This window comes from Xiphophorus maculatus, chromosome 24 (genome assembly GCF_002775205.1).
Source record: "Xiphophorus maculatus strain JP 163 A chromosome 24, X_maculatus-5.0-male, whole genome shotgun sequence".
In the NCBI taxonomy this organism is placed as follows: Eukaryota; Metazoa; Chordata; class Actinopteri; order Cyprinodontiformes; family Poeciliidae; genus Xiphophorus; species Xiphophorus maculatus.
Window position 1 is genome coordinate 6583185 of NC_036466.1, and position 13967 is coordinate 6597151.

The 13967-nt window shown below is 39.8% G+C and overlaps 1 protein-coding gene across 2 annotated transcripts in view; it reads right to left on the minus strand.

Moving 5' to 3' along the window:
- LOC111607616 (partitioning defective 3 homolog B-like) overlaps positions 1 to 13967 on the minus strand; it is a 149354-nt gene that overhangs the window by 10870 nt on the left and 124517 nt on the right. For both annotated transcript variants that reach the window (XM_023329599.1, XM_023329600.1), the window contains one exon: positions 8487 to 8563. In XM_023329599.1, the coding sequence (XP_023185367.1) occupies positions 8487 to 8563 (77 nt within the window). The remainder of the gene's footprint in view (positions 1 to 8486; positions 8564 to 13967) is intronic.

Consider the following 13967-nt stretch of genomic DNA (forward strand, 5'->3'; position numbering starts at 1 on the left):
TAATCTCTATAATTAAGAAAGAAGGAAAAGATAACCTAAATTGTAGTAACTACCGCCCAATCAGTGTATTAAATATTGATTATAAGCTGTTCACTTCCATCATCTCTAAGAGACTTGAAACTATCCTACCAGGACTAATACATAATGATCAAACAGGCTTTATTAAACATCGACAAACTCAAGATAACATTAGGAAAGTTTTACATATTATGAACCAGGTTCACAGACAAAAAATAGAGACTTTAGTGCTAAGTTTAGACGCCGAAAAGGCATTTGATTCTGTGAGGTGGTCCTTTTTATATCAGGTTCTTGAGAGATTTGGATTTGATAAATCTATAATAAATACTATATCTGGGTTGTATGATAAACCAACAGCCAAAATCAAAATTAATGGAGACCTTACTGAATCATTCATACTCGAGCGAGGTACTCGACAGGGTTGCTGTTTGTCGCCACTCCTCTTCGCCTTGTTTATAGAACCATTGAGCCAATGGATCAGACAAAGACGGGATATAATTGGAATAAGGACCATAGGAGGCGAGCAAAAATTGGCATTATTTGCTGATGACTTGTTGCTTGTTATGTCTCATCCTAATCTGGTTCTCCCCAAATTAATGAAAATCTTATCAGATTTCGGTTTATACTCGGGGTACAAGGTCAATGTGAACAAAACACAGGTACTAACGGTGAATTATGACCCACCAGCTGAAATTAAAAATTGCTATAAATGGGAATGGGAGGCAGATAGTATTAGGTATCTGGGGGTGGTGATCCATCGTGACCCTAATGAAATGTTTGAAGCCAATTATGCCCCCTTGAACATAGCCATAAAGTCAGATATCCAAAGATGGAACGCCATACCTTTCTTAGACCTACACTCCAGGATTGAGTCAGTTAAATTAAACATTCTCCCCCGATTTTTGTATTTATTTCAATCCCTACCAGTTCCCGTACCGTCAAAACAATTTGTAGAATGGGATAAGATGCTGTCCAAATACATTTGGAAAGGGAAAAAAGCCAGAGTCAAATACAAAACTCTACAATTAAAAAAGGAAAAAGGGGGTTGTGGGCTTCCATGTTTACGAGAATATTTTTGTGCAGCTCAGTTGAGACCTTTGATATGTTTGTGCTGTCCGGATTACACTGCAGGATGGAAAAATGTGGAAGGGGAAACGGTCAAAACAATGCCAATTAAAGCCATAATAGCTGACACAAAATTACAGAGTAAAATTAATTTGGCAGATGAACCTATATCACAAGTAATGATATCTGCATGGAATGAAGCAATTAGAATCTGTGGTTTAGAAAATGCCTCTAAACTCTTAAGATGGTGCGCTTATGATTCGGATTTCCTCCCAAATCAACATGACGATAGATTCAAGAAGTGGATTTCAAAAGGCCTAACTAATTACTATTCTTTTGTCCATAAAGGGACGTTCCAATGTTTTGAAACCCTGAAAAGAAAACATGATTTATGTGCAGATGACTTTTTTAGATTTTTACAGGTCAGAAATTATTTTAATAAAGAGCTAAAAGTACATTTACATAATTTGAGATTTGTGGAAACGTTTATATTACTAACTAAGTCAAAACCAGGTAAAACTATTTCCAGGTTATATGACGCCATCCTGCGGTGTAAGAAGGACAGCACTGATTATATTAAAGTGAAGTGGGAAAAAGAAGCCAGCCTGACAATCTCAGAAGATGATTGGGGCCACATCTGTAAGATACCATGGACAACAACAAGATCGAAGGTTTGGCGTGAATTCTGCTGGAAACATATTATAAGATTTTTCATAACCCCAAAGCAGAAACGATACCAGGGAAGGGGTTTTACTTGCTGGAGATGTGGAAGGGATGATGCCAATCATTTCCATATTTTCTGGGACTGCCAAACCATCCAGCAATATTGGTCTCAAATCCATAATCATTTACAGAACATCTTCACTGCTAATTTTCCTTTAACTTTTGAATGCATATTTTTATGTAACATACCGGTTGACAAACTGAACCACAACGATCAAAAACTTCTGTTCATTTTACTGGCCGGGAGCAAAAAGGCCCTTACAAGGAAATGGCTTAAACGGGAACCTCCAACAACTGATGACTGGATAAATGTAGTGAAAGAGATCTATGTACTGGAGAGACTATCTTTTTCCATTAATGTGCAGAGAGATACTTTCTACAAGATATGGTCAAAGTGGACAGAATATGTCAAACCTGTTGTGTCTGATTTTTCGTAAACCTTGCTGTCATTCAGATTTATGCTCTAATTTGATATGTCAATTATGGGTTGGTACTCAGGCCGCCCCGCCGCTCCCATTCAAGTTTTGGTTTTTTGTTTGTTTTTTTTTTTTTTTTTTCTCTCTCTCTTGTCTAAATTAGAAAACAGAGGAAGCATGTAAAAATGTGAATGTAATCGGTGTAATTATATAATTGTATTGTAATGTGCTTTCTCAATAAAAATGTTAATATAAAAAAAAAAAAAAAAGAAAATATTAAAGTTTAATGATGCCTTTGCAAGGTACTGTTATGCCAAAGATGTTTTACGTTGATGATGCATTAAATCTCTCCACAGCAGTTCCATCAGTAAAAGAAGATTTACCTTTTGGAAAATGGAACAAAAAGCAGAGCTCTCATGCTGTGTTGAGGGGAAAACAGTCAAGTCAGAGCTGATTATGAAAACAGATGGGGAAATATTTTGGACGAGATGTTTTGTACTCGTCATTGCACATATTGAGCTCAGTTTGTCCAGGGCTGCTGCTTTCCATTTCCTCCTAGACGAGGAAGACAACATTTGAATTCGTCTTTATTTGTGGACTGAATGCGATGCCGATTCTTACACAACAGTTTTTGTATTTCTAACTGAGCTCAGAGGGAGCGCCCGGGCCTCAAAGTGTTTCTCTTTTGTTTTATTTATGATGCGCCAATTTCATTTTCCCATACACAGACCCTAGGAGACAGACGGAGAGACGGGTGGTGAAGAAGAAACTAAGGGAAACATAAACAGAAGTGACAGAGAAATGCAGACAGAAGGATTGATGGAATCAGTAGAAAGCAGAGAAAGCCCAGTTAATGTAAACAGGTAGAGCCACTGGTGCCTCAGCTGTGCATATGACAGAGCTGCTTTAAGACCTTTCATTTCCTTCTGCTGACTCTATTGCATTCTTCTGTGTCTGAGCACAAAGTGTGTTAGCTTCTCAAACATTGCTGCGTCTGCCCACAGTTTCATAAAAAGCCACCAAAACCAGTGAAGGGTCAGGACACTCGTAGGAAATCATAAAACCTCAGGAACTCCTCGGCTGCTCGTTTATTTTTATTATTTAGACTTTTAAACCACTTAAACCGCATTCTGAGTCCAAACAATTCTTTCAATATAATTCAATCTGAGCTCCTGAGGAATTAAATGACTTGCAGAAATAACAACTTTAACCGAGTTGGGTGAGTTTAGAGTGAGTCATTGGACAGCTGGACAGCAGCAGGGCGGGGAAAACAGTGAAGCTGTGAGAAGCAGGACTTTAATAAAGACGGGATGAGAACAGCAACAATATGATTTCTCTGCTGACCCTGAGAAAATCTTATGAATTCACCAGGAGCTCCAAACAATATTACAGAAGGAAAAATGATAACAGATTTCTGTAATAAATGCGACTGAACACCTGAACTACACAGTGATGCACTTTGACTTTGAAAGTTAGACTGAAGGAGACATAGTAGAAGCTTTTATCTCTTAATATTGAAACTGATAGTGCGTAGTGAAGTGAAAGTCTGTCTGGTAAAGAATAATTTGTTTTAGTTACCCCACACATCCATCTAAATGTTGCAACTGAAATTTATACTCTGTTTTCCAATCTTGTTCAGTTGGCGTGAACATGTGTGAGTTTTAGAGTGCATTCACACCAAGTCTTGTTTAGTACGCTTTACTCAAACCATTTGTCTAGGAAGTCTGGTACGATTGAGGAAGCATGAATGTGTAGTCAAACTCTGATGGGGTCCAAAAAAGCAAACTCTGGTCTGCCTAGTTCTCGGTTCCGTTGAAGTGAACTCTGGTTCGTTTCGAATTCGTATATGAACGTAAGTGGACTGGAGACAGCTCTAGAAGCAGGAAGTGAATTACAGCACAGGGCATTCTGGGTAAATGTAACCTAAACAAAATCTTATCTAGCGCTAGAGGAAGAAATGGCTGGTGTTCTTTTCCTAAACACATAAGAAGAATCTTAAAACCGCTAAAATGTGATGATCGATAAAATCTCCATCTTTGTTTACATTTAAGGAAGGAGGTGCAGTGAAACTACAGGTGAGGAGGTTTGGTTTGTTGGAGTCAGTGCAATGTGAAAGAGAACAGCAACAACTGGAAATGTAACAAATGTCGCAAAGTTGGTCCCCAATCGAACAGAGTGTACCGAACTGTCAGTGTGGTGAAGCATTGGTTGCTTGAACTGCTAGCTTTAATCTCAACCCAGAATGTCCATTTTCTCTTTTTCTGACCACTTTCTGTAAACTCTAGAAATGGTTGTCCTTAATATTTCCAGCAAATTAGCAGTTCCAAATTTTTTAGATATCTTTTATTTCATATGTTTAGGAGTGTCTAACATGAATGTAACTCATTAAAGCCTCAGCAGAAAGGTTGATGTGCTGGAGAAAGTCAAGTACCCGTAAGCTTGGGAAGAATGAGTTTGAGCTATTCAGGAAGGTCAGACAAGAGCCCTTAAGGGACACTTGTACACATACTACAGTCTACTCAGCATGCTGTGGACAATCAAGAAGTTGCCCCTGGTTTTTATAAGGTGGGGCAGAGGATTCCAGTCTCTCCACAAACAATCATGAGAGCCTCCTCAGAATGATCGACTGTAATCACACATGAACAGAGAGGTGCTAGCTAGAGGTCTTCTGAAATTAAACACCTCTAACCTACGTGATGTACAATTTGTATTTCAGTACTGAGATCGGTTTTGGTACACATCCCATGTTTCAGGTCAGTTGAGCATTAATCTGCCAATAATCAGCCATGACCAGCAACTTGGTGCCAGCCTGCCTTCCCAATCCAATCACCTTAGGGGAATAGGTCAGGGGTTGTTCTGATTGGATAACCCGGGGTTGGGTCACCGCGCCCATGACCTGCCTCTTTGAATTGGTAATGACGGTAATATTCTCCATATGGCCTTGTGTGTCTGCATGCGTCCCCAAGCGTAGAGCCTATCCGGAGGCAGAGCTACACCCCCGCGTTAATGGCCGATGGAGAGTGAGGTAAGAGCCAAAGTAGTACTCTCACCCTCCCTGGGGCAAACCTCTCCATGTTACCACTTCCAGCTTTTCTTTCCAAATCCTCTTTTCCAAGCCTTGAGCTTCACTTACTGGCTGCTGTGCCGTGCAGTAGCCCCAAGGAGCCAGTTTCAGGCTGATGTCTGAGGTTTCTTTCCATCACACTTGCCTACTCTGGAATAAACTATTTCAAGTTTCTTAATTTGAGATGTAGGGACAGCCAGAGAGAAGCTGATTTATTGCATCTACACTTTGGGCCGCCACAGTGTGATGAGAAATATTTTCCAGAGGAATAAAGCAGATAACGGGGCATGCTGTAGCCTGCAGTCTGTTTTCTGTTTGTGGGAAAATTAATTTACTGAAGGTCTAATCCTTTTCTTATATTTCTACAATGTAGCATAGCAGAGCAATGCTCACAGGAGTCTATTATTTTGCAAGACAATTACAAAATTTAGCCGTGAAAAACTATATTTCTTTAGGTAAACCCAGAAATTGGCCACTTTGTGTCACTTTAAAGCCTTTCTCTGAAGTAACTTGGCAGCATATCGGTCATTCGAACATGAGTGCACTCCATTAAGTGATAGCAATAATAAATACCATATTACTTATGAATCAAAAGATAACAAAACTGGGGTTTTATATCTGAAGGAGAAAGTTTGATCATCCCAGTAGCTGACATTTATTCAAGCAAAGTTTGTCCCACTTTCTCACCTTTAGCTGAGACAACTTTAAGCAGTGAGATCAACATCTGGATTTTGACTTAGCCTTTTTAGTATGTTGGCTCCTCAAACATCTTTGGATCATCACGTTTCTATGTTGTGGGTCCAGTTATGCTTCAGCTTTAATATTTTTTAGTTGTTCATATTTTCTCCAAGTTAAAACTTGTGGTTTTATCTACAATGGAGAGCTGACCAAGTATGAGGTATTTGCTCTGAATGCTTTATGGTTTTTGGTTTATGTCAAACATATCTATCCAAGGAACATTATTTGAGAAGTCTGGGTCTCTCTTCTCTCTGGAAAACCTGAGTCTGCCCTTTTTGTTTTCCTTAAAAAGCAAGGTTCTACTTATGAAAGTTAAACTTGTCCAGTCCCTTTTTGATTGTTTGTCTTCATTTAGTATATTGCGGTCTGCTCTCGGGGCAAATTTGCATGGACAGTAGTTGTGCTCCACTTGTAGACCATTTTGGAGGCTATGTTACCACCATTGGAGCATTGAAGTGATGTTCTGGTGTGTGATTTTAGGATTTTGTAGTGGGAATAAATGTGAAAGTGCCCAAATGTATTCCTCACCTGAAATGGCATCTTTCTAGAACTGTATGTATGAATAAATAAATAAAATAAAAAAACAAACAAAACAAAAAACAAGTGATCATGGGAGTGTCCAACCATATTTGGTTTAAATATGTGTAAATACTGTGATACCACATATACTTTCCAAAAATAACTTCCTTTGTTTCAATACACAAATAGCTGGAGCTTTATTCAAAACTACCAATTTATTTATTTATTTTGGTCATTTTTAACCTGTCCATGGCACAAGTCAAAAAATACTAAAACAACAACAACAAATATTAAGACAAAAGCAAGAAATAAAGTAGACAAAACTCTTACAGAAATAGATATTTAAATTTCTGTTAATGGCAAGAACACAAAGTTGTTGCAACATATTTACAAATTTAAACTAATCAGGGTCAATTTTTAAGAATTTTGTAAGCATCTGTATGAGCAGCCATCTTTCTGACTTGTACCTCCTTCCTCCTCTCCACCTCTGCCTGTTTGCTCCCATCTGTGAGACGTTTTGCTTCATCTCTTCTTATATCCAAGCACGCACACACACATTTATGCAAACTCTCACCTCCTTCGCTCCCAACCCTCCAGCTGCCGCCCCAGCCGGCTCCACACAAAGGCAGGCCAAATGTATGCTAATGAGAGCCAGGCCAATGGTGGAGCCGCACTCATTTTGAGAGGAAATGGCTTTCAATAATGGCGGCCCCCGGGGGGATTTCGCACAAAGTTCAGCCCCACTTTGAAAAATGCATTCAATTCTCTGCTGTGTCTGCTCTCTTTTTCTCCAGTGTTTTTTCTCCTTTTACTTTGAAAAAAAGAAAACATTCTCAGAATAGATTGGTATCCAACGCTCTATCAGCTTGTGTTTACGCTCATGAGAGTTGGAAGTATTAATTCATCTCTGTAGAGAACATTAGAAACGAGGAGAAGTGCTGAAGGACGTTAATTGTTTAGTTCAGGCTAGAGATTCTTCAAAAGACAAGAACCTGATTGTTATCTGCAAATCTAACCATGTAAGCAGATAATATTATAGCTGCCATTATTAATAATATTCTAGAAATGACGCTCTGGATTTACAATGTAATGTTTCTCTTACTAATGGAGCTAGTGATTACTTTTTAATGATGTGGAAATAATTTTGGAAACAATAGAGAAATAAATGCCAAGCAGTGCTCACAAAAAAGAGCTACAAATTGCCTGAGAAACTGTTTAAAAATACAATAATTGAAAATATGACCAATAATTTCACAGAAATCTGGAATAACGATTGTAATTAGAGTCTTGGTTTGTTTTGAGGTGTTGAAGTTTATCCAAATCTGCACATTTAGGACTAAACTGTTCCCTCTGCTGCTTCTCCTTTCTACACTGTCTGTTTCCCCCCTACCCAGGGCTGATGTCTGTGGTCCCTGGTGCCTGTCACATCAGGGGGGGCAATAACCCGTGAAATAACTGTTCTCTTTTCCCCTCTCTCTCTCTCCTTCTCTCCATCCTGGTGTCCCTTCTTTCCCCCCTCCTCAGCCTCCTGCTCTCACTCAGCGCACATCGTGCTGCTCCACTTCGCAGGCGAGCCGTGACGGCGCGTGTACACACACTTACATGAATGTTTGTTGTCGACTTTGGACAGATGCATGTTTGCCATATAATTTTGACAAGATGGCAGGTAAAAAACAAACAGGGACTGGTACGGTCCTATTAAAGGGCGAGAGATCCCCCTGCCTGCACCCTGCTCTCGGGAGAGCTGATCAGTCCTATTCCTGGGATGAGTACACACTCCCAAGGCAAACACTCCAGATTTAATTATAAGCTCCAAAGAGGATTAGTCTACACTACTTGTGTGTGTCTGGGTGTGTGTGAGTGCGTAGGGAGAGACAAAGGCAGGAAGTGGCGTGACGTTTCCCAACATGCAGGAATAAAAAGAATAAATACAGTGATCTCACCTGGGTTTTGGATTGTAATCCAGTTCCAACTCTTCATACAGGTGCCTTGGTCGGGATTCAACCCCTCTGGGTGCCATCTAAGAGCAAACACAGGATATGTTAGATTCCTTGTTTAAACACTGAACAATCAAAGAAGCCCTGAACCCGTAACTGCCTCTCTGGAAGTCATTAGGTAGAGAGTAAATAATAAAAGAAAAAAAAAACATATTAATGGATTCAAGCAGCTCATGTCCTTAGGCTGCATGTTTAACCTCAGTAAATGTTTCAGTAGTCCAGTGAATTCATTCATAGAAAGTATTTAGAGCATGTCTGCATACATCGCCTGCAGACATCCATGCAGGATTTGTGGGAATAAACAGAATTGAGAATTAAAATCCCTGAAATGCAACATTAGACATCATGTCACACGGCTAACTCCTGGGAAGAACATGTTTTTCCCTTCGTCAGCCACCTGACTCATAATTATTGATACCTCAATCAGATTTAGATTTAAAGTGACCTTTTTGAACATGCTTCTGACTGGCAGCACCAATTCACAACAAATGTCCATCCAAGGCACACAAACACCCCAGTTTAAGTAGAGGAACATTGTCGATTAAAAGTAAAAATATTTTAAATCTATTTCTGTTAGGGGGTATGAATAATTTAGAGTGTAAATGTATTTATCTGGCCTCAACCACGGGAGACCCCTCCTTTCTTTAAGCGCTCCCTACAGATGGTTCCACACTGTAGCGGCACATCTGGTGTTTGATCAGCCTCAAAGGGCAGATGTCACAGTAGCGCTCATTGACCTCCACTTTGTATCCATCACCGTCTGAATCAAATTCAGCTCACTAATGGTGCCTAAAGCATGAGTGGACGTTGGGGTCTGGCTCGAGCTCTCTAAACTCAATCACACAGACAGAAACCATTGTGCCCTTTTTCGGAACAATCTGTGTCAGCCCAAACTGCTCTCACCGACCCCAATAAGAACCAAACCTGACTCAATTGTATTCACATGTTTAAATTACATGTTATTGGTAAAATATATGATTTCTACCAAGATATTCTTAATGCTGGACCACTGAAACGGGACATGTTTATCTCAGAATTAATTCAGAATATAAAGGCCTTTTGAATTCATGCTAAAAACACAAAAGTCGTAAAAATGTAGCAGCGTTAGATTGTAATTTCCATCCAACAAGCACAAGATTAAATTATGCTTGGGGAAAGCTAAAAATACCCTTTCTTAAATGAAGCAAAGACTTTAAAAGTCGCCGGCATTGACAACTAATGCAGAATAATTTAGCACAGATTTTACGAGTGCATATGCTGAAGCTTCCATATTTGTGTGAACCAAAAGTTAATCCCAGCGCCATTGGAAATATACTAACAAAAGGAAACATGTCTTTGCATCATTTGCACTCCAGTTGCAGATTATATCAATATGTACAATACTGCAGCTACAAAGGACTGCTAGAGGCTGGTGTCTGGTAGGATATATATTTATTTAAGTTGGTTTAATCTTGCAAAATCTCCAGTTCCTCATCATAATTGCATATGTAAAAAAACCAACAATCTTAATATCGATATATTGTCAATCCCTAAATCTCAGTGTTTAATATCACACACAGAATAATAAATCCATGAAGGACCAACGGCTAGCAGTATTTTCCTCATGCGCTCGGTTTAAACCCATTCTGCATGTCGATGCAGCAGTGCCACATTACCAGATATCATTAGCATGTCTGTGTAATGTAGGCAGCTCTAATGTCTCTGAATGGCAGCCAGGAAGTAAGAGCACATCAGAGCTGCTGCTCTGTTTACTGGAGAGGCTCTCTGTGTGCGGGGTTGTGTGTGTGTGGTGTGTTTACCCCATTATTAGGGTAGTGTGTGCATGTCTGTGTGCAGCTTTAGCATCATGTTAGGAGGTGAGCACTCCCTCTTTGGATAGGAGTCTGTGTGAGAGCGACATGGGGGCCATTATGGAAAGAGATGCATAAAAGAGGCATTACTCCCTGCAAGAAGCAGGGACTCAGGTGGAAGACCTTTTATGTGTTTCTTTATGTATTGCAGGAAGCAGAGCAATAAATCTTCTACGCATCACGCGGCTGAGTGAGAGGTAATACCAGGAGAGTGATGAGGACAGGAGGAAATGTTGCTTTAGATGGAATGATTGAAATTCTTTGTCCATTGATTGTATTAACATATTAGCCTGCAGCCATAGGTCCAAGCACACACAAATTATGGATGTCTGTCATATAGACGGCCATTTCCCCTAAATTAGTCAGCTTCAATGGCAAATCATGTGCCTTGAAAATGCTTCTGTGGTTTGCCAAAACACACACACTGAAAACGAGCCTCATTTTTGCTATGGCAATGTGAAATTCATCCCAGTTGGATTGAAAATGCAGCTGAAGAGAGATGTGAGTAGATCAGGGGTATCTGAAGTGCAGACCAGGGGCCATTTGTGGCCCTTGTACTGATTTTGAGTGGCCCCCAAATGTAATTCAAGAGTGATACAAATTTTGCTCATCCAGCACAGGTGAATGATACAGATGGAGATGTTTTAGAATTTGTAATCAGGATAAAATTATTACTGACAATCATTTTACAGTGGATAAAGTACAAAAGTATTTAACTTTTGATAACCAAGCTTTCATAATAGAATCCTGTCTATCCAGAGATTTTAATTATAAAGCTTTTATTTAAAGATAGGCTTCAACTCTTGATGTTTTAAGCCACTTCTTAAAACTCATTTTCACTGGCTTTTAATACAGTGTGAGATTAATTTGTTGGGCTTCTTTTATGTTTCTATTTTGTTTAGTTCAAATTATTATTTGTTGTTTTTGTCTGCAGTAATGTGGCCAATGGCAGTTGTTTTAAAATGTGCTGAAGAAATGATTTTGACTTATTTATTAAACTTGGCTAAATATAGCAAACGTTTTGAAAGAAACATACCCAAATCCTGCACTTATAACTAAGAGTAAATTTGCTCAAAAGACGTTGAAAACAAGATGCCTTACTTAATACAGAAAAGCAAGCAAAATTAATAATTAAAAAGAAAAAATGTTTGAAATCACAAAAAGAGTCGCTGTGATTTTAGATTGTTTTATTTTCTTGACCCATGTGACAAACTTTGAACACCCCTGGAGTAGATAACAGCAGCAGGACGAACTCAGCTGTTTCTCAAGTAGAAAGTGATTCCACGTCCTCACCCTGAACCTGATGACATCATGTGTTGGTTTTCTAGTTTTGGACTTAATGTCTTCTGCAGATGCTGCTTAGCAGAGTGAGAGCACACAGATGATGGAGAATTTCCTATTTCTCCTGAGTGTCACGTGGTAAAACACTTCGACTTCACATCTGTCTGCATGGATTTCTCACAATCAGCAGGTTTTAATCGCTTCTTATCATGGAACAGAAACTGAACTCAAAGTCGAGAGCAAGTCTCCTCTCTTCTCAAGTGCATGATTGTGTCGAGTCACTCGATGCGCCGCGATTCACCAGCTGCCAGCTCTGCTGACAGAATGCTTGGCATGTGTGCGAGTGTGAATGAGCAGAATGTCACTTTCCCATTTTTTCAAATTAGAAAAAGCTTGGCCTTGACAGGGCCAGATGACACGTGCTGAAGCTCCCAGCTTCGGCGCCACAGCTGTCGCATTCATCACGAAGTATTGCCAGGGAAATGAATTTCTTAGAGCCCTTCTAGCGGTGTAGATTTGCGATGCTCGTTCATACAATAAGCTGCAAAAGAGTCCAAATGCTTTGATGCTAAGGCATTTAGCGCCATCGATTCTGTTCAAATGGCATAATTAGCCTTCTGTAACGCCATCCATCCATACATCTTGGATGCTAATTAAGCGTTTGGAGCCTCCGCCTGGCACCCCCCACGCCCACCTCCTATTGGCAACCTCCGCACACCCACCACGCATTCGACTGGCACCATGAGGCGCAAGCCATGCGATATCAATTCACCCCCTCCCTAAAGATTGCTGGGAAGAGATTGTGCAGACTCGTCCCCATCATGAGAGGAGATGGAACGAAACAGGAAGAACAGAAGTGAGCTGGCACAGACGGAAAAACTGACAGGAGTTGTAAATATTTGGCATTCTCACAGGGGGGAAAACAACATGAGAAGTAGTGAGCCGCAGTTATGCTAAGTGCCACTGCCACTGTTTGAAATGTGGAGGCGCTTTGTTGCATACCTGCAGCATTTTTAACTGAATCTAGACCTTAAAATGTCAGACAAATTCAACACTGTTCCATCTTCGTATGTAGATTTTTAAGTGTATTCTTCATTTATCCAGGTAAAAGAATATGTGAGGCTGAGACTCTTTTTACAGAAGGCAGCAACTAACGATATTCAGCGTCAGCAACATTGAAATTGACCACGTCAACTTTCCTGTCGTTACATTAAAATCAACTAAAACATCCTCAGAGTAACAAATATGGCTGTACCTCCGAGAGCTGAGATAAAACTGTAAATATTAGCTTTGCAGTGGAGCTAACATTGTTTCTGTTCATGTGTGTGCATAGGAAGGTATATTAGGTGTTTGAACTAGTTTTAAGCATTTTCAGTTGGATTATTATCCAAAATATGGTTGAATCAACACAGAAATGATTCCCCTAACAAAGAAATCACAGCTATCTCAGTCATTACTGCCAGATCTGAGGAGGCAGTTTAACAAACGTGTATAAAATAGGATGTTTCATGTTCCTGTGAGGTAGCTTGTTGCCACGGGAACCGACTAATAATCAAGTTTTAATAGGAAAGGTCAAAGAGTCGCTCTCAGTTTAGTCAAGTCTAGGTTGTTGGCATACCAGATTATGTAGAATTAAGAGCCTGTGCATGTGTATCTCAAACAGGAGGCTTACTTGCCCTCCAGTGTACACTAAACACCCACACCTGGACCCGGCTCACTCCAAGCTCGTTAGCAGCAGATGGTAAACATACACACAGAATGGGGAATGAGGATTACACACACACTCTAAGCAGTCTATTTTGGTAATAGGCCAATCTACTGGTAATTGTCCTCATTGTTAGTGTTTGTTTAGGTCTAAACTCCTGACCTCAGGAAAGATTTTCACATTTTATAGCGGTCGCGTAAACGATTTGGCTGGATGTATGTATCTGTGGTTTATTCTCTACATGCAAGTATTGAAATCGAGAAATGTAAACTCACAACGGCTCCATAAACTCTCCTCTCTGTCTGAAGCTGTTTAAATAAAAGTCCAAATAAATTCAATATGTTTAGAAAAGTCGTTGGAGGAAAAAGAGTGGGTTTTTTTTATATCCCATTGTTTGAGAGTGGACAACGTAAACAGGGAAAACCGTCGCTGTGCAGCCAAAGAGAACATTTGATTTGTTCAAGCAGCCGTTCAAAATAACATCCTTTAACTGAGCTATTTATCTCCCCATTCAGCTGATAAAACAGCTGTGCTCTCTTGGGGTTGCTCTGATTGTTAGCAGCTTATGATGCAACCTTAGTCACTGCCTAC